The sequence below is a fragment of the Taeniopygia guttata genome, chromosome 5, assembly GCF_048771995.1.
Source record: "Taeniopygia guttata chromosome 5, bTaeGut7.mat, whole genome shotgun sequence".
Lineage (NCBI taxonomy): Eukaryota > Metazoa > Chordata > Aves > Passeriformes > Estrildidae > Taeniopygia > Taeniopygia guttata.
In genome coordinates, this window is record NC_133030.1 from 13,301,592 (window position 1) to 13,327,655 (window position 26,064).

The window sequence follows — 26,064 nt, forward strand, 5'->3', positions numbered from 1 at the left end:
ACATGTTTTCTAAATAACTAAAATAACTTAAATAACTAAATGAAGTGAACCAAATCCTCTCAGGGTAAGTGATGACACTCTAACATTAGTGGATAACCTTACTATGTCTCAGCTGGAGTCAGTTGTGCAGGGCACTCAATGAGTCAGCTGCAAATTTTGCAATATAGCCTCACGTTGAATTTCAGGCTTTCTTGAGCCCGATGCCAAAATCTGCTCTGACAGTCTGATGTCACATAACTCCCTGCATTACTTGCCCAGACATTGGTCCTGAAGTTATAAAACTGAGTTGAGTCAAGAAGCCTTCTAAAGGAAGTTAGCTGGATGTGCAGTTTGTAATTGTGTCCTACTTGGTCTGTCTCTGAATGCAGCAGCTCCTAGGCCAGTGTGCCACAATATTACTTTGTGTCTCTTAAACTACCAGGAGATAGCCAGGCACTAAGAGGCAGGTACATTGTATTTGGGAATCTACTGCAAAGCCAAGCAAAGGGCAATGGGTGTGTTTTGTGGGGTTCCTTCTTTTGTTTCGTTTGGTATATGCAGCTTTAAGGAGTTAAAAAAACCCAAAACACACAAAAACATCAAATCAAGGCATTAATCTGATGCCTCTACAATTTCTGAATTTTTTGTATTAATTAATTTTGTTGTCAGTATTTTCAAAATATCTCAAGTACTCAACTCTGTAATACAAAATAACCCTTGCTTCCGAAGATCTGCAATCTAAAACACTGACAGTCTGAGAGAAAGCTACTGATTTTTCTGGGAGCTTATAAAATACAAAAGTGTCTACTTACCTCCTAAGATTGTTTAGCAACATGATGTTGACATACATATAATACAAATAATAGCTATATGGGGGATTCTTCTCACTGGTCCAGAGGTCAGGGTTAAGGCTCTTGTCAGAGAACATATGGCCACTGTGTTTGGATTCATCATCAACACTGTCAAAGCCAGTCACCTAGTGGGAGAAGAAATTCACAGAAATAAGGGGTTTCAAGAAGCAAACTTCAGTGCCACTTAATCTTGCTTCCAGGACTTGTCTGAACAAGCCTCCAGTCTCTCCTCCTTAATTTCCATCCCTAGCCTAGCAGTCCTGCTGCTCTGCATCCTACCATAGCATGCACACAGCAGGAATAACATGTTTTGTCAAAGTTTTACCCCATTTTTTTTCTGAGACAAACAGGAAGCCCAGGTGCACAAAAGCCTTCAGCCTCCTCTGGGGGTTTACAGAGCTGCAAAACTCCCTAAGATCCAGACTAGAATCTTTTGAACTCATCTGATATCTTTGATAAGCAGCTGAAAGCAAGAGGTTCCCAGCAAACCTCAGAGCTGTGATCTGAGGCACACTCAGAAATGTCTGTGTTAATCTTGTCCCAGCAGCTATATCCCACTTCTCTCCTGAGATCCATCATGATCTACACAATGCTTCCTTCCAGCTGCCTCCTTTTTGGAGGCCAGTTCAGAAGCAGCTCAAAGTGCCCATCCTGGATGATGATGCACAAGAGCAAGCAAACATTTTTTGGTCATTAATGAAAGGACAAATAAATAGCTACTGAGCTTTTTCTGAGGAAATAAACAGGTTATGTGAGAATTGGACCTCACACAGACTTGTACTAAATTGTGTTTCAGGGCTTTGAAACAATAATAATAGGAGCAATCTGTGGAGAAGGAAGCTTTTTTAGTGCTGGGAACAGCTATGGATAAAAAAAAAAAACAAAAACCGAGTAGTAGAGGATCCATTTCATGTGAGGAAGAAAACCCAAACATACTTACATATTTGAGGAACAGGTGCAATTCTTTGTGGTCTTTGGGATTGATTGTTGCTTCAAACAAAGGTACAAAGATGTTCTCCAACATCCTCCCAAAACTAGGCAGAATATTTTTAGACCTAAATATGTCACTGAAGGGGAAAAAATAGACACATTCTTTAAAAATCTTGTATTGTCCTTCACTTTTGTATTTTCTGTTATTTGTGTACATTCTAGAGCTCCAGTTCCACCAGGATTCAGAAATTCAAAGTTTATGTCAGGGCAGATTGTCTCTGTGCTCTGTTTCCTGCACTGCCAGGCACTCTCCTTCATCCAGGCTCTGCTGAAGCTCTCAAGTGCTCCAAAAATAGAGACAGCATGCAGGGGCAGATGCTGCCTCAGAGCAGTGACTCTGTCCTTTATAAACATCCATGTACTACCAGGGGAGATAATGAGCTACCTCTCATGAAGGATTCTGTTTCCTAAAGCTGTAACTACTCCAAATGAAAGTAGAATGCTGTGCTTTAGTGAGCCTTTCAGAAAAAAGGGATAGTACTTCCATGTGCCACTAAGTGCATGGCTTATTCCAAGTGCTGACTGTGCCATGCATGCCAGAAATTGCTATGTAAGAAATTAAAGGAGAGAAACTTTCTCCCCAGTGAAAAGCATACTCTGGGGGATATATGTGACTGTGACAGCTCCTTCTCTACTCATATACCCCAACTGCAACATTTCAAAACATAAAGCTCAGCTATTAACTCTGACAAAATTATCAGGGGAGACTGTATTACAACACACAGTATTGGAAACAAAGAAATGAAGTCCCAAAGGATGCTTAAAAACTAAGAGGATCCTGACAAGGATTTAAGTTTGGAAATCATCAGTCTGGGTTGTTTCCAAGTTCACTGTCATTTAGTCACTAATCTTGATGATAACAGTTTGACAGAGCATTTTCTACTTCTTCATGGAATTCAAGAGTTGATTTATTCTTATTACTAAATTGTATTTTAATTGGCCTTTGAATGCAGATTGATTTCACCCAGTTGTAATTTTTGGTTTCAATGTCTTCAGACTTACAAATAATTCACAGTTGTTTTCAATAGCTTCATAAAGAGTAGATTCAATCCCCAACTCCTTTCTTCCACCCCCAGACTGTCAGAAAAACTGCACCAATGGTCAAAAATAAATCTCCCAAGCTATTGCTTATAAATAGAACTACAGGACAGCTAATAAGCCATCTAAATATTATCAGAAATTAAGTCAGTGGTATGATTTCAAACTGTTAAGATTACCAAGAGCTCCTGATTACTTACTAGATTCTGGGAACCTGAATTATCCAGCGCATATTAGGGGAATAAACTTTATGCTTAATGAACCATTTTGCCAAGTTCAGCCATTCATCTGGAGACCGTCCATAAATGGATAAGCGGGGTTCTGTGTACTGGTACTTACTTTCTTCTAGTTCACGGGCTACTTCCTAGTAAGTAATAAATATATTTGCTTTAATATGGACACTGAGATCATCTACAGCTAGAAATATATTTATCATTGCATTTTCCTCAGAGCAGACATAACTGTATTGGCACCCTTCAAAGATAAAGGGAATCTCTTGTCTTTCAAGCCATTATTTTATTTTAGGCATCTAAATACTCTACCGGCAAGCTAGCTCAAATATCATGTGAGTATAACTTAACTGTACATATAAATGGGAATAACTCTAAATCCTCGTTTTAGAGGTGCAATATTCTTTAGCAGTCATTACTAACACCTTTGATAGACCTACATTTAAGATAGATAAATCAGAATTAGACTATTTAAACTACAGCAAATGTCTACATAAAATACACAGAACAATGGAGAATCTGACCCAGACTCTGTGGTAGCAAGCAGTTTTACATCAATTAATTTTAGACAATCCTTCTGTATATTCAAGAAGAGCTGACAATCAACTACACCACAAAAACTACTTATTTTTTTCTTCTAAGAAATTAATTTGAAGCCTGTTGCATGCATGTGCAGCTTTATGCAGAGGCACTTCCCTAGCAACTACCAGTAGCCAACTAAATCCTAACAAAATATTAAACCAGTGTATTGACCCTCAGCTGCTCTCCATTAGTTTAAAACTATCCACAACTCAGCTTTGAACTCATACACAGCTTATGTGTACGCTTCTACCTCATAAAACTATTCAGAAAGCAGCAGGGGCTGGCTTAGCAGAGATTCTCCTCTGAGGAATTGCTGGAGCAAGCCCAATACTTGGACTCACTTAACCATAGTGTTAGGCCTGTATACAATTATGACATCACAAATCTATTACAAACCTTCATTTCTTTACAGCTGGAAAAGCTTGAAACTTATTTACCTTGACCATACGAGCAAAGTATTCACCACCAATATAGTTCTCAGTCTTCAAATACAAGTCCCTCAGCTCACTGGCACCAACTGGATTGTACTTGGAATTGAATTTGTCAAATCGATGGAATGTTTGACGTCCCTGGAGGAGGAAAAAAACCCAAATAACTGTAGTTTTAAGAACACATAATAGTTCATAAATTAAACTGCCCAGCATTAATAGGCACAAAAAAGAAAAATCCTGTGATAACTTCTTTCAAACATGCACTGTAATGCATGAAGTCAAATTCTGATTTTGTAAGTCATCATGCAAACATGGTAGGAATTAGAATTTTACACTTGGAAAGCTTAGCTTTTTCCCATTTGTTTTGTCATTTCACTAGACTTACTGCATGGACATCTAAAGAGTCTACAGTGAGGTCATAGGGGTCCATGTGAAGGCTTTCGAAGACTTGCTTTAAAGTCATCTTCTTGCCTTTTTTCTCTGCAACAATCCTGTCGGGCTCTGTTTGATAGGTGTGCTTAATAAACCTTAGTAAGTGTTTCTGGTTCATGCAGGCAGCAGCATGGATATGAGTGTCAACCTGAAATGAAAAGGTTATTTATACTTATCATCCATCTACATAGACTTAATCAGCAAAGTATCTATGTCACTGACAACACTAAAGCCTTCTAAAATATTCCTTAAGTATGGATTAGTGCCTAAGCAAATCAAAATGTTTCAGTATCCTGAGATTTTGATTTTGGTAGAATCATTCAGTAAGCAGAAGTGTAAGTAAAGTACCCCTCAGTTAGTAGTTTCCTATTTAAATAGGAAAGTTTTCAACAAGATACATTCTAAGTGCCAATCACTGATCCTGGGTTCAGATTAAACTTGGTACTTCCTTAAAGGAGACTCTGACCCCTTAGTATCCTTTTACTTAATTAATGAATCAACAATGCCTCTCTAGCTATAGACTGTGGTTATAATTATCCTCATTGACTGAAGGGACTTGGAATTCTCAGCCATTTCCAAAAGAAGAATTCATTTTTGTATTTCAACCACATGAAACATCTTAGGTCACTAGAACCGAGGAATATACATGTGAGATTTTTGTCACCATTTTTCCAAGTTTAATTATAATACAGCAACTCATAATGCTGAGAGACTTTTCAGATTTCTTTTCTTAGATCTCTTCACACAGTAAGGGAAGTGCAAATTGACAGAATGGCTAAGAGTACTCCTTCAGGTTTTGTTGAAAAAAAAAGTATTGACAAGAAACAAATTATTTCCACAGGTCTGCTTTGCTTTTGCTCAGAAGTTTGCCCTGCTACCTGAACAGCCTCTATTGGAATATAATCCAAAAAAACAACTCACAAGATCTGGGGGGTTGGTTGTCATGTAAGTTTTCCCTGTGTAAGTCCTTAGTAACACTAAAAGAACTTCTCAAATAAACCAAATACTCTGATAAGCTAGCTGTAAGAAGTCACTGAACCTAAAAGTCTGAAAGGACTCTCATGCAGGACTCTCTGTCCAGGAAGCTGCAAACATGGACACGACACAGTGAGCCTAAGGCATTCCCCGTTGTGCAGTGACTCTGCAGTTTCACATTCTACCAACAGAACTCATCAACATCCTTGTCTGCTTTTAAAGATCAGCAGGAAACACATCACAGAGCACATGAATAAGCCACCCTCCTGCAGTGTAAACCTGGGTTTATGCCATGACATCCAGGCCACGGGAATGCCACTGCTTCACTTGGCACCTGGAGTAATTTTATTTGCATGTTACATATATACAAGTTGTTGCAGCACCTCCCTGTGAATGTCAGTAGCATAAATAAAGACCAGGACATAAAACCGAATCCTAAACACTTAACTGTTAATCACTGCCTAATTCAAATATACCAGACACATTAAAGCTAAATTAAAAAGCAAGAAACATATTGCTGTCTCAAAGTACAGAACATAAAGTCCATTATTAATGCACAGGAAACAATGCTGTGTGTAAACAGTAAACACACCTCCACACAATATATTCTCACCCTCCTCAGAGTATTTGTACAGATATTTGAGCCCAAGTGCATTTTATACATGTGCTTACTCAGGTTAATAAACATCCTCTGGGTTAGGCACTAATGTTGTTTACTGTAAACTCTTCCTGGAACACTGAAATACTACTAGGCTTGGTCAGCTTGTATAGGATAGTGAACCGCATTACCAGGCTCTAAATGCTAATGAAAAACAAGTCATAAACAGAGAATAGAGGTGTAGGGACCCTGAAGAAGTGTAGTTTATTGAATTTCAGAATGCAGTGGTTCCAGTAAAGGCTTAGCTACTGGAATTAGTGAGTCTTGAAAAAAGTCAGAACAAAACAAGACACAGCACTTCCTCCTTATGTAAATCAGCATGAATTCACTGCTGTTAGGAGAACAAGGATGGAAAGCAAGGAGGCTTTTTGTTTCTTTTGTTTGCAAATATCACATTGCTTTTAAAATCCTGTTTCCTGTTGAGAAATAATTCTCTAGAATGTGCCTTTGCTATTCAGTGAGCTCCTGTGACATCTTCTCTAGTCCCCACAAACACATCACAGACAGCCCTAGAGCTGAGTAAACCGCAGCAGGTTTATTCTGAGAACATAGATCTGCCTTTATATATATATATATATACACATATGTATACACACACACACATATATATATATACACAAATTTTTTTTTTACCCTCTCCTTCAACCTAAACGTACATATCTGCCAAAAGTTAAGAGACCTTTCTGGAATCTCCTTCATGCTGTTTCCAGAGAGTATTCACTACTTTAGGGACCTTTTTTTGCTACCCAGTATAATGTGACCTTTAAGCAAGCAGCAACTTCAGTAACCAAAAGTCATAAAAGACTCAAGTCTAAAGTTGTAAGAGTATCACACAGCTTTTCTTCTTTATTGTTTTTTAGCATAATTGCAACTTTTTGGAAGGTTTTAAGGACTTGAGCTTTGAGCTACCCTAGCACATAGAGTGTATGCTCTTGTACATTTTTACCATGCAGGGAACAATCCTAACTAAATGAAGTATCTGAACACAGAACCTTTAGATAGAGCTTAGGTGGGCTGACTGGTTAGGCAGATTATAATCATTATGTGAAATGTTATCATGCTAAAATAGTTATAAATAGTTATAGTTATATAGTTATTAATTTTATTGTTATTTATTATGAAAGGCTTCTACTAAAACAATTTGAACAGACTGAATTCATACAGTTTTGTCACCCAGGTTTACACTGCTGGGTGACAAATACCCTCTTTGCCTCCTTCCTCCCCCCCCCAAAAAACGACAAAGCCACTCCCAGTTTAAGATGTCACTATTTTGTTCTTCATACAATACATAAATAAGCTGATGCTTTTCTGGACCATGAATAACACACCCCTACCACAACATTTATTTGTTTCTATTTGCAAACATCCTCCTTGCATTTTCAAATTTACTATAGTGCCATTCCAGCCCAGTTTCTCCTTGGTGGAAAAAATCCTTGCTGCATTCCCTTAACCAGATTTCCTGTTGCACTGCTTATTGTCCCCTCCCCCAGCAGAAAACCTTTCATTCAAGGTCACATTAATCTTCAATGGAAAGAAAAACAGAATGACTGACAGAAGCCTGTGTTTTAAGACAGCTCTTAAAACACAGTTTTATACCTTCAGTGAATTCATCCTTGTAACAAATGGAAACAGTTGTTTACATAAAGGTTAAATTCTTCTAATGCCATCATTCAAGCAATGGTGGACATCAGCTTTCTTGCACTTAAAGGGTGGTAGAATTCTCTTCACTCAGCAATCCTCCAGGCTTTCTTTCTCTGCAGATTCCTACGGTGTACAGCTTACAGCCTGAAGGAGTTCTCATTGCCCTCTACATCTAACCAGCACCAGCCTCCCGCAACCACTTTGCCTCCTCCCTTTTCTTCCTTCATTCCTTCTCTTTCCTTCCACTGTCACTCAGATCTCCACAAAACCTCCATCTCAGATCTGTTTTATAGATGCTTATCTGTGCATATCACAGACAGTGCTGCACTGAATTGAGCATATGAGCTAGTTCAGTGATAAGTGAAAAATGCAGCAAAAAGAAATGCCAAGGCCAGCCCTTTTAATAACACTGAACTTTTCCAGGGCCTATATTAGTAGTATCCACAGGTGTAAACTGCCACATTTTCTAAACACATACACTTACATTTGTAAATACTTCTAACCCAATAGCTATGGGCTGCATGAACTTGACACTGACTCCTTTGCAGGCTTTACTTCAGTGCTGAATTGAAGGGAAATCATTCCTCATCCCACTGCTAGATCCCTGCTCATCAATGCATTCAAACTACATCAGCTTTCTGATAGGATGCAAAGCTCTATACAGTGGGATGGATTTTCTCCTTGCAGTTCTTTAACAGGCATGAGAGGCAGAGGCACAAAATACTCTGTCCTCAGGTAGTGCAGGAATGCTCCTGGCAGCAGAAATAGTCTCTAGAGCTGTGCAGAGCTCCTCGGCAGCTTGTCTAATTCATATTTATGCCATGCAGAGCAACCTAGAAACCAGGAGAGATGAGAAGAGAATCCCTGCATATCCAGCTTCTTGTTTGGCTGCAGAATCCAACCCAAGTGTTTGTATTCACACAAATACAGAAATACACTGCTGTGAAGAGAAAAATCTCTTGTTCTGTTCTTTTAATTACTAAAAGAAAGGAGAGAGGAAAAGCTTTTTTTATGGTCTCGACAGAAGTTTTGCATTATAATCATTGATGCCTTTGCACCTGATCGTATTTTGTGCTCACTTGCAAGACTGAGGGCAAGAATTTGCCTCAGCATCTTTGCAAGGCAGGAGGGGAGAAGCAGCACTTCGAGCTTTGAAAGCACAACAGCCAGCTTTGCTGCCAGCTAACAGTGGCAAGGCACCATTCCATGTCATGCTGAAGGGGCATTCCCTCTGGATCTGATGCTAACCCCTAAGTCTTCACATTTGCTGTCATTTTGGTTTATATGATGAAATTATTTCATCACCAAAGTCAGTTAAGTAGCTTCTGGGGGAAACGAAACATAAAAACAAGCAAACTTAGGATGAATCAAAGTATAGAGAAGTTATGGTATAGGTTCACCATTCACTCACAAGGCTTGTAATCAAATGTTTAAAAAGCAGACATCTGCTAATTTCATTATTTTTTGAGATCTATAGAATTTAGTAGCATTTAACCCCACTCTTAACTTTCCTTCTTACAAGTACAACCAGTGGTATATTAACTCTCTGGTCTTAAAAACCAGGTAGAATTTACTTCCTCTTTGCCTAACCAATAAGTAAAAAAATAAAAATTCATTGCACTGCCCTCATGCAATGAATGTCACAGCAGCAGCCAGCTGTTGCAGTAGAGCATTCAGCAGGGCATGCACAAACTGCATTCTCCCATGCACAGCTCCATACACAAGGTTGGGCACCCGCACTAGTGAACCTGCAGGCAGGAGAATGAGATATGTAAAAGTCACTGCTAGGACACAGCCTCAGGTATGGTTTGCTGACACACTGAAATAGTGGCTACAGAAAGAAAGAATATCCAAAGAGGCTTAGGCTGTGATTTTTTCATCTTTAGAAACTGTATCAAAGCTATTTGCAGTGAAGGACACCTGCCGATTCAGTACATCAATATCCATTACAAAGGTAGCAAGTAATGTTAGGTAAAAAAAATCTCTTGGCTTCACCTAAAAAAAAAAAGTGGCTGCTCTGAATTATCTGAGGCTATTGGGCACAGAGACACCCTGGTATACCAAGGTTAAAACTCAGTTCTGAGTTTGTGTATCATAGAGATAAACTGGCTCCTTAATTTCATTCTTCATGTAGGCAGTGTTATATGGGAAACATGTGTTGCCTGCACTTTGCTGTGCATCAGCTGGAGGACATGAGGAATCCTGCTGAGGGCAGACTCAAGAGTCTCCTCTGAAGTTAGTGTTTTCTCACAGACAGCTGTGAGAGTGCCAAGGGGAGCCAGCCATGCTGTCTCACCATCTGTGGGTCGTTGTCTGTCTACAGAAATACCTGTGTCCTTAGTAAAGGACAATTTTCCAGGTCCAGCTTGCAAAACTGTGCAAAACATATCTTGGGCTGCATTCCAGTTAAGTTCAATATGCAAGATATAAACATGCATGTCCCTTATTTAAGATGAGCCTTATGCTCATAATTATGGGTTTTAAGAATAGATGGTCTCACTGGAGAACTCCTATTAAATCAGGAAAAAGCGAGGAAGGAGGCAGGGGAAAACCAGTAAGGTTTGGTTGTCATGCTAGCAATTAATCCTGGCCAGCTTTCTACCGCATCTTTCTAAATGCAGCAGTACACGTTCACTGCCTGACCTCGCCGCTCCATTCATATCTGTTCTAATTTGGGCATTTTCCAGCCGTTACTTTGGCTCTTTCATATAAGCAGCTTGTACCAGGATCTTCACACTTGTGTCTGAGGGATGCGATACACAACTTCACCAACAGCCTTGGGAAGGTGAATCTTGTTCCTTGCTTTCCTTGTGAGCAGTAAGCACTTCTTAGGCTTGACTTAACAGGGAGACATCCTGAAAACACAGGCTGAGAAGTGTGGCTTTCAAATGTTTCACTGCTCATACTGTTATTAGCAAGGAAGCACTTCAGGGAAGTTCTAGCTCCAAACACTACAGGGGTTAGCAAGACACAGGGAAAACAAGATTATCTGGGGGCTTACAGGAATTGTGCCTACAATGCAGTTGACTTTCCAGAATGCTTCTGAAAAATACTACCTGTGAGCTTGCTTCATAAAAATACTTTAAGCAAGATGAGCTCTGTGCAGCAGGAATTTTTCAACCAGTACCTGGCAGAAGGAATTGTCTTTGGCAGAGCAGAGCAGGCTGGTTCCAGCTCTCTGGAATGTGCTTATTGCCAGAGGGGAAGCAACACATATTTTGGGCTTTTGAACAATATGAATCCTCTTGTAGAGTGGCTTATTCAAAAGCAGGTAATTAAAAAATAATTAAGATATACCCAGAGACATTGAACATTTGCTTTTAGATGAAAAGCTGAACTCAGCAAGTACAATCCTGTTAATTACAACTTCTCACTAATAAACTGATTGTGGTATTCACCTGATCCACACCTCTGCATGTCTCAGTCACCACGTGTTTTATTAAAGTATCTGTCAGCTCCTGAAGTGCCTTCTCTGAAGGTGGCACGTAGCAAATGTCTTTCCAGGGTTATGCAAGAAAACTGTCAGACTCAGCTCCCAGCCTGCCACTTGAGTGAATTAGCTGACACATCCTCCCATCCATACGTTTAACAGACAAAAGGGTGAAATCCATGAGACCTTACCTGACAACTCATCTGTTTCCACCCCTGTGATGGACAATGGGACAGTTTACCACTGTAAACTACCACAACAGTAGCCATCAAACACATTGGGCATTATGGGGAAAAGCCAAGAGGACTTTTTGATGAACTAATGCTAACCAAAATGTAACAAGAAGGATTAGGAAACCCTGAAGTTACAAATAAGGATCACCTCTTCCAGTTACATAGAGAAACAATGCAAAATCGACCCAAAGTGGTTAAAACCACCAGCAACAATTCTGAAGAAATCTCACCTATCAAAATGAAGCAGTAACTCCAGTAACTTCCTCTCCACTTCAGGAAAGGGAAGCAAATGAAGCAGCCTAACACTGTTGCTTCCATGCTTTGAAGAGAACGCAGCTCCCTTGGGTGTGAATATGTCAGGAAATAAAATCAGCTCCTTGATTCCCCTACCTGTCTCCTAATTGTAGCCCAGTGTATCTCAGAGGGAGCCAAAACTACAACTCAAATTATCTTTTTACTTAATAGATCACAGACTTTTTTTACCAGATACTGATGGCAGCATGAACCCTCAGTTTAGTTTCTGTGGGAGGTCTTTTGACATGTATTTAAACATCTACTTTCAATATGAAATGAAATTATCATCTAAAATCTGTACAGCTGTTCCTACTACAGTCTAGCAGGATGTACCTACATGAAAGCAGAAAAATGCACTTGAATGTCTTTGAGTTCATTAAAATTAATTAAACCTCCATAAGGATACTTTTATTCATAATCCAAGTGAGCGCCATTTGATTAACTCTGTTTCGCTCCTTTAAAGCAATCTGAACACAATTAAGCCCCTTTGATTCTGAATAAATAAACAAATTAGTTTAGCAAAATCAAATTAACCCACGCACATTCAAGTTAATTTTCCTGGAGAGCTCCCATGTAGAAAAACATCAACATTTTAAAAATAACTTAATTCGGTAGAGTGGTAGGCACACATTACTTCTTGAAAATCATCCACACCTCCCATAAGAAAAACAAAACTGCTGGTACTCCTACTAAAAATAGTGACATGCCTTTAATCCTTCTCACACTTACCTTTCTCACATTATAAAAGTCTCGATGGGGATTACTCTTCAGTTCTTTAAATTCCGACATCTCATTTAACATCTCGTGTAAGCTAAATTTAGATTCTAAAAAGTTAAGCCTCCGATGACAATATGTTTTTCTGTAAAAGAAAACACAAAAATGAAGAGTAACTTAAAACTAGATGTATTTCAAATTCAAAAAGAACATAAAAGTTTTCACAGTAAAAACAAAGTTGGGGCATTTTACGAGGTCCAAGACAAATCCAATCTTTTTATCCTATTGGTTAACAAATATGTAAGCAAATTTCAGACCAATGTTATTAGTGAAATCTCAAACAGAACTCTCCATAACCATGTTATGTCCTTCAACTTGTCCAAGTATTAATCACTATACCTGTGCATAAACTGCAGACCTTTTAGTAATAATGACCAAAGCATGAAACCTAGAATCAAATGTGACATCAATTACAACTTTTCTAAAATGGTACTTCCAAAAGAACCATCTTCTCATATATAACAGAAACAACTTATCATCCAGCCTTACTTATGAATATTTTTAATCCTCCAAATTTATTTGCTTTTTCAGTTAAATGTGAGAAACCAAGACAAGATCCAATATGCTTTCATCTTTCGTGCCTTGAGAACACATATTGTGTAGAAATACTTTTGTCCAAAATAATTTCTTATGTCCTTTTTAGAAAATATGCTTTTTTGTTCCTGCTTGCCTACTCAAAGCTCCATCTTCACTTTCATCTTCTGTCACATTTCTCCTTCTATTTTTAACCAATGACATGGTTTTTCTTTTCACCATCTGTCAATACTTATTGACTCCACAATATTTTGTTAGCACTGTTAATGTAATAGCCTTCTTCTGCCTGCTTTATTGTTGCCAATCTCTCCTCAATAGGACAATACTAATCAGAACCCAATACTAATCAAGACCCGTTTGCCCATTGCTCTGTTAAGTTATACTGTTATCCAAAAGACCACAAGCCTGAGGAGTAAGGGTGAGATTTCATCAGTTTACCAGCAGCAAAGATTAAAGAATTGGTGGCTCCAGATCTCTGAGCAGCCCCACATGTGATGGGCATAAATGACAGGAAAGCACTTGCTGCAAATAGGGAAACAATACCAAAAGAAGAGCTTATGCAACAGGATTATGGGAAAGACCTTTTTCTTTAGGGTTTTGCACATTTATTAGAGAGTGTGGATGAGCCTGCAAAAACTTACTCTGAATTAATGAAAGGAGCAGGTGACTGACCTACATTCACCACAGTGCTGAGTGTTCTAACTTGTCCTACCATAGCCCTTCTTAGGACCCCCTGTTACAAATGTGAAGTCTAAGGTTTAAGTGCAAACTGCAGAAAGGGCTTCAGCATGACTCTTGTTTCTGGTTTTCCTCCTCATCCTTTTATCTTCTCATTATCTGTCTGAGAATATAAGGCACTGTAACTGGAATGCATTTGCCCATTGCTCTGTAACCAAAGCCTGCTCAGCCTGGCACTGATTTGGAGCTGATAAGGCTGGCAGAAGCACAGGAGTTGGCTCCTGAGAAAGGGCTTAAGGAGTGGGCCAGGCTTGTTCTGCCACTGTCAGCTGCACAAGACAGACAGATTGGCACAGCTGTGAGACAGACAGGGGAAAGAATGCACCAGGTGGGGCTAACTGGGCACAGTCAGTGATGATCTCTCCCAGGCAGAGGACCAGCAATGCAGTGCTGGCACACTGGGCAAATAGCTCAGAACAGTTCAGGTTCCTGCTTGGTTCCATCCTAGAGTGGATTCTTTTCCTTTCCTGGTGTTGAGGCCATGAGAGATGGCGCTGTTTCCAATTCTCAGATAGGAATTAAACTTAAAACTGGATGCACATGCTTTCGTCATGCACTAGGCAAGGACATTGTTTTGTCATGAGTGTCACTGACTATAATTGTACTATAGTACTACAGTTGTTACATTTCTAGTTTTTAGAGACTTCACAGGAATTTGGTGGTTCTGGGAAATTTGGGACTTATTTTGATTGTGCATACATGGGTCATTTTTGCAGCAGATGAGCAGTTAATTAACATCTGGAACAAATCAGACTGAATATTTATGTTGCTGAGCTGATCTGTATGCTCTGCATATGCAGGGTTTCTTTTCATGCAACCAGAGCAGAACAGACATTAAGGAATTCAGGACAACTGTTCAAAAACCTCAGGCTCAGCATAGGCAAAAACAAAATTAAAAAAAAAAAAAAGCTTAAGTTTCAGTTCCCATGCTTCAAGAAGTTTGGGTCAGATTTGACTTGAATGGAAACATTTGGCCAATTCCTTGATGTTTTTTCTGTTAACCCCTTTTTTGCCATGGTTGATGCTAAGAAACCAAAGAAATGAAAGGTAGCCATAGGTGGCATTGTATTTTTTACTTTTTAAGATTTTTTCATTATGCATTAATGCTTGAGAAAGACAAAGCACTGCTATAAAATGCATATGCTGAGGAATTAAGTATCACAGAAGGGAGAAGTACTAAAGCCACAGGTAAGCAGCAGCCTGAAGGGGCAGAGAGTGACAAAAGAGGAACATACGTTGGGCCATCTGCAATTAGAGCAAGAACGTGGCTCAGGTCAAGGGTGTAGGTCTGCAGGTCAGGATATGGCAAACTCCGAGGCTCATTGAGCTCCATCATCTCTTTGCTATCATAAACAAAGGGAATGCCACCTTTCAGCTTGATAACATAATCCAAATTGTCTGGAGCAGCATCGAGATTATAAGGATCTTCATTTTCTTCTGGGGGTGAATGAAAATCTGAAAACAAATTTACATTGCAGTTGGAAGAAATAACTTACACAAAAGGCAAAATAATTACAAAAAGAACTTTCTACTTCTGTAAAGCTTAATTTTTAACAGATCTCAGTATTTTCATTAAAATCACATTCAGTTACTATAAAAGATCTGCTGTTACAACAAAGCTTTTTTCTGACAGACTTTAGTTGCAGCCCCTCTCTAAAGGGCCTACCTTAATGCAAATGTTTTATGTTCTTAGAGTTCTCTGAACCAAGGCATACAGATTTAATACTATTGTTCATTAATGTGTGTTGGAATAAGTTTGAAAATGAGTTTGCAGAAGTATTTAAATTAGGATGGTCAAAGTACAGTTGAGATCTTTGAACACTATAATTAATGTTGTATGTTGACTTCATATCCACCTTCATCATTTTCTTTTCACCAGCAATTTTGGAAGTTTGGATTTAAGCATAGAATCAGTTGGTCTTGTTGTGTTTTGATTGGAGTTTTTTAGTTTGTGGGAGTTGGTTTGTTTATGTGTGTTTTTCTGTTGTGAGGGTTCTGTTTGAGCTTTTTAAATAATTTTCTTTTTTAATAGAAGTAAGAAGGATAGAAGCCAAAAATTGTACAACACAAATCCAAGTTATCCCTTTGCCTTCTGATCATAAATAAAATCACAAACTGCCAGAAGCACAACTGGGATTTGTTCAGTACAGTTTTGTAAAGCCTTTAAGAAGTTACAAAGTCTTTTCCTACTAATCAAGTAATCACACACACAATTCTAGGAGATCTAGCTTATTTGAATACTCAAACATTGTCTCTCCTGTTGTGAACAATCATCACTTCTTTTACAATATCTGACTAATGCAACCAGCACAAAATGTCCTGACTGCATTTATGTCAACTGAACTATATTCTTTGGCTCAGTCTTAGAGATTTCTTATTTTACCTGTTCAATCAAGCCAGACAGAAAAGTAATTACCAGTCCTTTTATTCACCTAGAGCACCTGAATGAATGTTATAAACTGATACCATCCTTAGTCTCTAATATTCATAACTATTTCGCTCAAACTTGTGCTAATTAAGACATTGTGTAAAAAGATTTCATTTTTTGTGTCAGAAGTTTAAAATCCTAACTATAAGAAAGTTATTAACCTAATAATAGCTTGGAAATGTCTCCCTGGCAGCTGTTCCAAAATATCTTCCCTGTCTTGAATATTCAGTATACTGTCCTCTTTACACTCTTCCTGGAAAACAAACACTTGAAAACATATTTAGTCACCCTCTTTCAACCACTAAGCCAGTAATTGATTTAAAATGTCACTTCAAGGCTGAAATTAAGTTGTCAGCAACATAGACACATCTACAGTGGCCCATCTGTACAAGCCAAAGATTGCTCCTCACAGCCTAATCCAGAAATGAGCAGCGCAAACAGTTTAATGCACAAGAAAAGCTTTCAAGACACAGCCCACCTTAGAGACAAAAATAATTTGTGACACACATAGTGGGGGAATATTTTCAACCTAATAAGCCTTGTTGAGAGATCAGTTTGTTTACCCAGGCAGAACGCCCAACAAATATGACGCTACAGCTTCCAGTCTTGACCTGGCAAGTGTAGCCTGCCTGTGAAATTCCTGACTCAGGGCTTGCTAACTGGCATGTCTCTATCATGCTTCAATGTATGATGTAGATGAGCTCATCACCTTTTTTAGCTCCTTATGCCAAGATAAGGAGGAATGACTTCACTTCAAACCATAGCCATACAGCTTTTTCCTGGGGGAGCATTAAGTATGCTACTTAATATTTGCTTAGGAAATAAAGTAATCAATGAGAATCCAGTCTTGGTTTTTAGGTTTTCAGCTCCAAATTTCCAAATTAGATACAGGATTTATAATTTAGGCCTGTTAGTGATTCTCCAGTCAATAACAGAATAAATTACAAAGACAGTCAGAAGAGATCATCACAAAAATACAACTTTCCTTTACTATAGTAGTGCATGGGTTTAATTCGGTATTTAAAAATAATGTTTAAATTTTTCAGAATGTAATTGAGTATTTTAAAAAGGGTATTCACCTGGGTACACCTCATCTTCAACCTTCCATTTCTGATTCCGCATGCTGCACAGGTACTGAGAGGTTGTTCTCGGGAAGCGATGGTAGGCAAGACGTGAGTACTTCTCTCGGATAAGGAGAGCTTTTACCAGGCTCTTGGCAGCTTGTTCATAGTCATCAACTGTAACCTGGAAGGAAAACCTGGATAAATACTGGAAAAAATAGCAATTCTAGCATAGAAGTGTGTGGGGCTTGGCCACAAAGATCTTGCCCAAGGAATCAGTAAGCCAGTGACATAAGCAGAAACCAAATACAATACACAAAACACACATAAATTATTTTATCCTACAATATATTACCTATTCTTGAACATCTGATTATGTTTTTATCCAGCTTATTATAAAAAGAGTATAGAACAACGTGACCTTGACTTCTAGCTGTCTAACAAATCACTGTATTCACAAAACAATTTGAAGTTTGTTGCAGAGAACCATCATATTGGCATTTTACACTTCATGTACATATATGGGACCTTTTTGACACCCTCTAGATACACAAAGTGGGAAAACAATAGTTTCTTACCCCTGCACAGTAGTCCCCACTAATTGAAACTCTCTGGAATTCTGGTACATCATATGGCACTTGGACTGGCACAAAAGCACTTGCAAGAACTGGCGTTGCAGGAGACAGGACAGGATTGACCGGTGGTGCTTTCCATTCCTGAGGTGGAATTTGTAATGACAAAGACTGGGATCTAATCATCTTGAAACTTTTCTTCCTACGAATTCATGGTATAAAACATAAAATAAGCCATGGTATAAAACACTTAATACACTAGCAAACTGATTACAGCAAAGAAATCACCCCCGAGGAAATTTTACTAATGAAAAATACCACAGAAAAACACTTTCTTTCATACCACAGAAAAAACCCTGCTCAGAAAGTACTTGTGCTTTTAGCTTCTCTGTATTGACATTTCACATGATCTACACCACACACAATTGCACTTACCCTCTACATGAGTCCAATATGCCACAATTTATTTACAACCACTCTAAGATGCCCTAAGGTTTGTGTTTCACTTCTCACAACTTCAGTTTCAGCAAGTCACTGTGCAGAAGGAAAATGTGATCACTGTGCTCACTTTAGTAAGGGTCAATTCTTACAGACTGACAGCATCAGAATTCGTGAAGGATTAGACAGAAACAAGTCTGTACATATGGAATATTGCATATGGGAATTGTTCTAAATTATCATGCTGTTACACACACTTCCCATTCTTCCCAAAACTTGCTAGACCTAAAATTCCTCTAGTTGTCAGACAAGATTAGGCAACAAAATTTCACATACAATCATTCAGTTCAACATGTAAGGAAAAGGAGGAGCATCTAGTTATTCCTTAGGCAGTGTTTGATGAAACTTGAGCAGAAGGCTGACGTGGTTATCAGAATGATATCACAGCATGGCTTTGATACACAAGTCCATTCCTCCCTTCAGGTGGAACTACATACATTTAAAAATGCTGCCGTTTCTCATCAAAGCTGTGACAGATGTGCACTTCAGATAAACCAGCTAAAAAAGAATGCTGTGTTTTCCAGAGAAGTAACCATAATACCTCAAGTAGAGCTTTGGAATATCTCTGAAGATGGAATTAATTTTCCTTATTCAGTTTATTTAATGGTATATAATTTTCCTAATTCAGTTTATTAATACAGCTTAAATGTATTTTAAATATTAATATAAATAATATAAATAAATAATATAAATGTTATCAACTACCTGTGATAACAATTTCTTTTGCACTGTGGAAATAGTCCCTGCTTTTTAAGTTAGATACCAAAACCTTAAAATGTTACTAAGAATCACTAACAAAGAAAAAGGAACACTGGAACATTCTCTGAAAGCCACATATTACTTCTGTGGTATTCTTAAGAATAAGAACATGCAGTGCTAGTACAATTAACACCCAAATGTCATTCTCTAAAGTACTTGTAGCCACTTTGGAAATCAGCATCAGTTTTGAAAGGCAGTGTTTGATCAACTGAGACTGGAAACAGCACAAACTGTACTTGTGTTACTGTCCCTTCAGTCCTGCAGGACAGGGATGAACACTTGTTCTGTTCCTACATGTAAACAAAATACCTTTAATACCCCTTCCTACATTTGAACCTGTACAAAACCTGACTTTGTTTCTGTGAGATGAATTTTCCAAATTAAAAATGAAACACTAGTTCAGGAGGAAATATATACCAAACATTTGTTTGACTGAAAACATCTGGTTTTCCCTTCTGTGCCTGTTTATGTCTATGAATATGCCAACTGGGAAATCCACTTGCACAATTCCAAACCCAAAGTCTCAGCTTGTATCATCAGTGAGTCATAGCTTAATTTAACTAAATTGACTCGTCTCCCTTCTGCTTCAGAAACATGATTCCAAGTGTTGCCCAACTGCCTTTCTGCAGCTAACCAGGTACATGGGTTTAGCTATCACTTTCAAATGCTTTCTTGCCTTCCTGCTTTTTGAAGAGTCTGTACACGTCCAACCCATTTGGTGTCAGGCTGCTGCTGAGCTCATGTGACTCCAGAAACAGCCCAGCAGTCCTGTGAAGGCAAGACACTGGAACAGCCTGACATCAGGGGAAGGCTGCCTCTCTTACAGAATAAAAAGAAAAAAAAAACAAAAAACAAACCCAAAAAAAACAACAACAACAACAAAAAAACCACCTCACAAACCAAAGCAAGTTTGCCTTCATTACAGCCATAGGAAAACCAAAGGTAGAATGCAATTTTTTTTGGTTTAATGTGTATTTTTATGGCTGACAGTTGTTAGACTTTATCTCTGTGAGTAAAGGAAACCTACAAATAACCTCATTATGACAATACCACTTTTCACCTTACCACTTGATCTTAAATATAAATTCTTTGCTTTCATCTATTTTTGCAGAGACTAAAGGAAGTATCATGCCACTGTCATTTTCTCTGTTAAAATTTTCTGTTTCTCCTAATGAAACTAGAAAAAGAGGGGGCAGTGTTTCTTTTTCTGACTCTTCTTACATTAAAGAGTCTCAGGGTTTTGTTCATTTCTACCCAGCTATGCTGTTTATTAAATTTGCATGAGCAATATCTGTGCTTTGCTGCGATCACAGCTGAGACAACCTGACCAATCCAAGCTCCCTGGGGCCCATCCTGATAGCTCCTGCACAGGACAGAAGGACACCACAGGGGTGGCCCTGGTGCCTGCTGCTGACCTTTCTCCTGGAGTAGTAAGAGGCAGAATGCTGTGTGCCAGGTATTTCAATACGAACTCAAACTCATCTCAAAAACTATTTTCCACTAAGAAAGCAACAACAGAACAAACCTTTTAGCTGTTTCCACAGACTGCTGTTCTGCCAGCTCCTTCTGCAGCTCCCTCTCCTTGGCCTCCTTCTGCCCAATAGGGCAGTCTTCAGGCACGGTGAAGAGTGACAACGCATCCTTGCTGTCTTCTTCTCGCAGAACTTTGGCAAACACCTTCTCTGCCAGGAGCCGCACATGCTCGTCCACCTCGGAAATGTTCAGCTTGGGAAACTGTCGGGGCATCTCGCCTGATGAGGAGCACAGTTGACAAAGTTAGAACTTCAGGATGAGTGAAGATGTGTGAGAGATTGGGGGTTTTTCCATTGTATGCCTATCAAAATCCAGAGCTTGGAGCAAAATCAGAAGAAAGTAGAACAGTTCTGCAGAATTCAAACTAGCATGCAGTACACATGAACCACAGAGCAGCTCTACTTTTGGAGCCATGCTAATTTGTGCTCAGGAACCTCGTGGTATACCCACAAAAATTCCTAAGCAATTTATGTAGAGATTTGCCAGGAGATTCCACTTACTTGCACAGTCAGACAGACAATTATTTGTGATACAATGGATATTCAGCTGTGTGTCCTTGCACCAAACCTGGAAATCACATTCACTCAATTGCTTGCCTTCTTCCTTGCTCAGTGACTTCAAGCCAACAGGCAAGTTAGAAAAGGTTGTGATTTACACCTCAACCCATCCCTTGCACGGATGAAATCCAAAAGTCACGGAACTGCTTGGAAGTGGAATAGTTGCACAATAGGAACAAAAGCAGTATAGTTAACTCAGTGACTCTTTTTTCCATTTGTAGTAGTTCATATCACATTTTTGAATGCATGTGGGAAGCAGATAGGTCATGGACTTCCATTTCTACTTAGTATTTAAATATTACTTTTCAAAAAGAGTATGTTTTATGTTTTACATTTTTAAGTAGCTAGCCTTTAATCACAAAATATTTCTGTTTTATACTAACATCATTACTAAAATGCCTTCTTTATTGCTTCTTCTGTGGCTTCTTGGCTTTACTTTTATTCCATTTTCATACAATCCAGAATGTGTGTTTTAGCACAAATGGAAGCATTCCAGAGAGGAAAAAAAACAGTTCTGATAAGCTACTGACCAGCATTATTTGTTGTGTACTATAAAGCTTTCTGAATGCCTTCAGTATGATGGAGTTTATAACAAATAAGATTAAATTCTTATTACATAAGTTAAAAATAGCTGCAAACATGTCACAGCAAATGGATCCAAGCACTGCCAGAATGTGAAGTCTGGGTCCAAAATTGGCATTTCAGAATCCTTTTTGGTTAGAAAAATTCAAACGTCTTTTGTGAGATAGCATTCATTTAAATAACAACATACCCTGGAAGTCAGCATGAAGAGTGGCAGTTTTTATCTCTCCAGGCACAACTTATCAGGGCCCCCATTACAATTTTTCTGTAGGCATGCTGCAGGTTTCACATGTTGATATGTGATCCTGTTGTTTTCAATCTAAAAGACTCTAATTAATGTCCACCTGCTTTCACAGTTGCTTTGAGAGCATTTTTGCTTTTATTCTAAAAGCAAATGTAGATGTAGCATGAAAAGGTGACGAGTTAAATTGGACCATAACACAGCAATTTAGTGTTCCCCTACATTACTTTGCATTCTTATTTTACAAGAACCCATTCACATCCCAGTAGAAAAGCATCTCTGTTTTTAAAGAGCTGTGGATCTGACTGTGCTGTTTTCTGCACAGGAGAGTATTTGTTTTGTAATTAGTTATTAAGTCTTCATAAAATCGAGTATAACTACATAAGAAATTTAAAAATACATACACGTTTAGCTGAATAATTCAGTGACAATGCACTACCATATCTTAGCATCCAAACTTAGGTTTGGTTTTGCAATGTCAACCCGCAAGGAAGTCATGGGAGTCTGTCCCCTGACCTCAATGAACACAGTTGTCAGCAGCAGAGCCTGCCACACATGCAGCTGTCAGCAGCAAGAGTCTTTCGGGCCACTTCAGCCAGGGAAAAACTCCCTTTACACTTACCCAACTACAGTAAGAGTGCTAACAATACTTGGACAATGTGAAGTAATAATGGCTTTTCTGCTGAGCAGAAAATGCTGAGCATTTTCCAAGTTTAAATGAACTTTTTCTAGAGAATTGTGATCAGAGACACAAATGCACCAAGAAACAGACTGCATGAGAAACGATGCTGTGTTTTAAATCCTTACAATAAAATAGTGAAGAGACAGAAAGTACAGATATAAGTACAATCCTTTACTGACACCAAAGTTTTTTTCTTTCTTACAGAACCCAAGCTCACGTTCTCCACTCAAGCACGAGATGCTAAGGCACAGACTAGTTTGAAATGTACATTCACCCACATCACTGGTCGCTCATGGCACTGAAAGGAGCCTAATGAAGCTAAAATAGTCATGAGGCACCTCACGCAATACTTGTGTGAGCTTTGCCATCCGGAATTGGAAGAGGCTTCTGTATCCAGTATCCTTCTATTGAACTGCTGTCCTTTGCCCAAGGTGAGCAACAACTGGACATTTTAATGGGATGGGAAAGGGTATGAATGCCACTCAGTAAATGCTCTTTTCCTAAATAGCTTGATCTAATAGAGAGGTTGTTTGCTCTTTAGGTCTGCACCTTTGCATAAGAAAAGAAAGCTATTTCTCTTGAAACATGCTGCACAAAAATTTTTAAAAAAAATTTTTTTTGAATGATTACTTAAAAAGCAATTCTCGATCAGGCATTTCACGGCCTTGAATCTATACCAAGCACATGCCGCGAAAGCCAGAGCCGCCTCCGAGCCCGCGGATGCCCAGCGGGCAGCGCCGCATCCCAGCGCCGCGAGCAGGTGGGGCCGGGCCGCGGCCGCCGCAGGAGCCCCGCACGGCTCCGGCCAAGGTCACCGCCAGCGCCCCGGGCCAGCCGCGCGGCACTTACCGAGCGCCCCGGGGAAAGCCATGCTGGGGCAGGGTCGGGCCGCCGCCGGCCGGAGAGACGCTGCCCGGAGCCACCGGCGGAGGAGGAGGCGGCGGGGGGAGGAGCCGCTCCCGCCAGCTGCCGCCGCTCCCCGCTGCCGCATCCACCCGCCGGCCGCCCGGTACCGCAGTGCCGCGCCGCCCGGGCCGGCCCTTTATGGCCCGCGGGCGGAGGAGCCCGGGCGCGGCGGGGCCGGGGCGGCTCCGCGGCGGGCGGGGGGCGCACCCGCGGGGCGGGGGGGCTGCCCCGGCCTGTCCCGCCCGGCCGGGCCCCGCCCCGGCGCGGGGGGCGAGCGGCGGGCGGGGCGCCCTGTCCGTACCTCTGCGAGCGCCGGCGCTGTCGCTCCGGGCGCCGGCTGCACCTGTGGCGGGGCACGGGCGGTGCCTCCCCGGCGGGGCCGCGGCCTCAGCGCAGCCGGAGCAGCGGGGAAAGTGCGGCCCCTTCCTTTTCCCCTTCCCCTTGGGCGGCTTGAAGGCAGAAGTCGCGCTGTCACATGGCCCCGGCCGGCGCGGCAGGCAGTGAAGGAGGGGCGGGAGCCCAGCCCCACCTGGATTCGCCTCAGCGGAGCCGCCTTCCTCAGCGCCTGGTTCAAAACTCCTCAAAAAGTGCTTTAACGTAGAAAACTTGGGTTCGAGACCAGAAAGTCGTGGGGTCAGTGCAGAGTGACAGCCGGTAAGTGCGCTGGCGATGTGTCCCAGTCAGAAGTGTTTTCAACAGCGTCTGCCCTACAATGTAACAACCCAGTCCAGGTGTTCATCTATATTAAAAAATAAACAAACAACACCCCAAGAAATTTTCCGGGTAGATAGGCCAAGGCAAATAACTGAAGCTCAAACCCACTGTGACTCAGCAGGAATGAGGATATTAACGTGTAAAAGAATTTGACCTTATTTTGAGAGATTCTGGGCCCTGAAGCTGAAAGTTCTAGGGACATTTTTTGTGACTTTGGGTTACAATACTTGGAGACTAACCTGAAGATATTTAGATATATTTAGATATAAAATAGGGAAGCACTGGGAATGCAGTGAGTGAAGGTAGTTGGTGTAAAACGATGAGCAGAGGTAAAGATAGATGTCCCAAAGCATAAGGCATCAGGTAGTTTTGAGTCCCCTCAGCTTGCTAGGCATAGAAATGGTCCATGTGTAAACCCCAGGGGATTTTGGCTTTGGAAACTCCTTTACTTCACACAGCTAGTAAAGCAATAAAGTGAAAAGAAAGGAGTTTTCCATCCCAAATCCAAGTTGCAAAGAAGAGCAGATGGTTTGACCCTTAGACAAGTGGCAGCACATTCACCCTCATGTGGTCATAAAAACAGCTAAGAATTATGGCTACAGCTGTTGTATGAGACACGTAGCAGTTCAAAGCATTCAAAAATGAGTCAGCCACAATAAAAAAATATTTAGAAACAATATTAACACTACAAAATTTTTTTTTTTCTCAGCCTGGAAAAAGGATTTATGCTGTGTGTACGTGCTTTTCCCACACTAATTCTGAATGTCTTCATCAACTGCTGCTGGCAACATCCTGACAAAATATCTGTCATCCAGAAAACCACATACTGTGTCTGTACCTGTGACTCACAGCTGGCCTGCCCGTTTGAGATGTGAGTAAAGCACACCTGTTGCTGCTGGCCATTAAATTCCTGATCTGTTAGTTCTGCTTCCTTCCTTTCTCCTAGCCACCTGCCTGAACTTGCTCAAACTTGCCTGCTATCAGGGCAGTTTGTCTGGAAGTTTAAGCTTGGTGTCCCATCAAGTCATTACTGTGCCCTGCCTGCTGGATTCAGGTGTCCCACGGCCTTTAGGTTTTCTGTCCTCAGCTTGGCACATCAGTCTTGCCTCTGCACTTGATTTAATCTCTTCTGTGGGATGCAAGAGCTTGGCAGAGTTCCCTCTCGTGCTGACTTGGTGCCAATGGCAGTGAAAGAATAACGGTTTGGAAGATTACTGTTTCTCAGCTTTCTTACACACAAACAGGCAGCTCCACGGGCCCCCAGTGAAGAGAGAACATTGCAGTGTGAGCTCACATGTTAGCAAAGCCAGAGGATTCACAGGGAAAGGAGACCTTAAAATGCATTAGCAAAGAATAGGCTTCTGTGTGTGCTGAAGTACAAATCCCTAAGTGTATAGGACACAGGGCACTTGTTGTAGGTGACCATGAGTATTTAAATGAGCTTTCCTTTTGTAACAAATTGGAAAACTTCAAAAGCAAACTGTGATCATAGCTGAGTAAATGCATCTACAGTAATTGAGGCATTAAGAAAATACTATTGCAAGACCTGTAATAAGAGCAGGGTGGATTGTAAGGGTAGGGTAATGGTAACAAATTAACAAGAAAATACTTTAAGTCCTCTCACATTTTGCAGAAGCAATCACTATGGTCAGTTACCTAAGAGCATACATTTGACTGGTGGGTCTAGTTTCCTGTCCTGTCTCTGCTCTCCTAATGAAGAA

The 26,064-nt window shown here is 40.2% G+C and overlaps 1 protein-coding gene across 4 annotated transcripts in view; it reads right to left on the minus strand.

Moving 5' to 3' along the window:
• Positions 1–24,248, minus strand: part of AMPD3 (adenosine monophosphate deaminase 3) — a 33,049-nt gene extending 8,801 nt beyond the window's left edge. Inside the window, exons 1-11 of one of the 4 annotated variants that reach the window (XR_012056594.1) lie at positions 23,573–23,869; positions 20,654–20,879; positions 17,878–18,073; positions 17,318–17,483; positions 15,046–15,265; positions 12,494–12,623; positions 4,487–4,681; positions 4,108–4,239; positions 3,059–3,222; positions 1,771–1,897; positions 792–955 (exon numbers count right to left, since the gene is read on the minus strand). Coding sequence is in view for 3 of the 4 variants with exons in the window: in XM_002197272.7 (XP_002197308.3) it covers positions 792–955; positions 1,771–1,897; positions 3,059–3,222; positions 4,108–4,239; positions 4,487–4,681; positions 12,494–12,623; positions 15,046–15,265; positions 17,318–17,483; positions 17,878–18,073; positions 20,654–20,879; positions 23,573–23,714 (1,862 nt within the window). In the remaining variant the exon portion in view is untranslated. Of the gene's footprint in view, positions 1–791; positions 956–1,770; positions 1,898–3,058; positions 3,223–4,107; positions 4,240–4,486; positions 4,682–12,493; positions 12,624–15,045; positions 15,266–17,317; positions 17,484–17,877; positions 18,074–20,653; positions 20,880–23,572; positions 23,870–23,930; positions 24,135–24,158 lie in introns of those variants that run through there. The other 3 variants (XM_072930740.1, XM_030273786.4, XM_002197272.7) reach the window with 3 other exon arrangements.
• Positions 24,249–26,064: the final 1,816 nt, after the last annotated feature.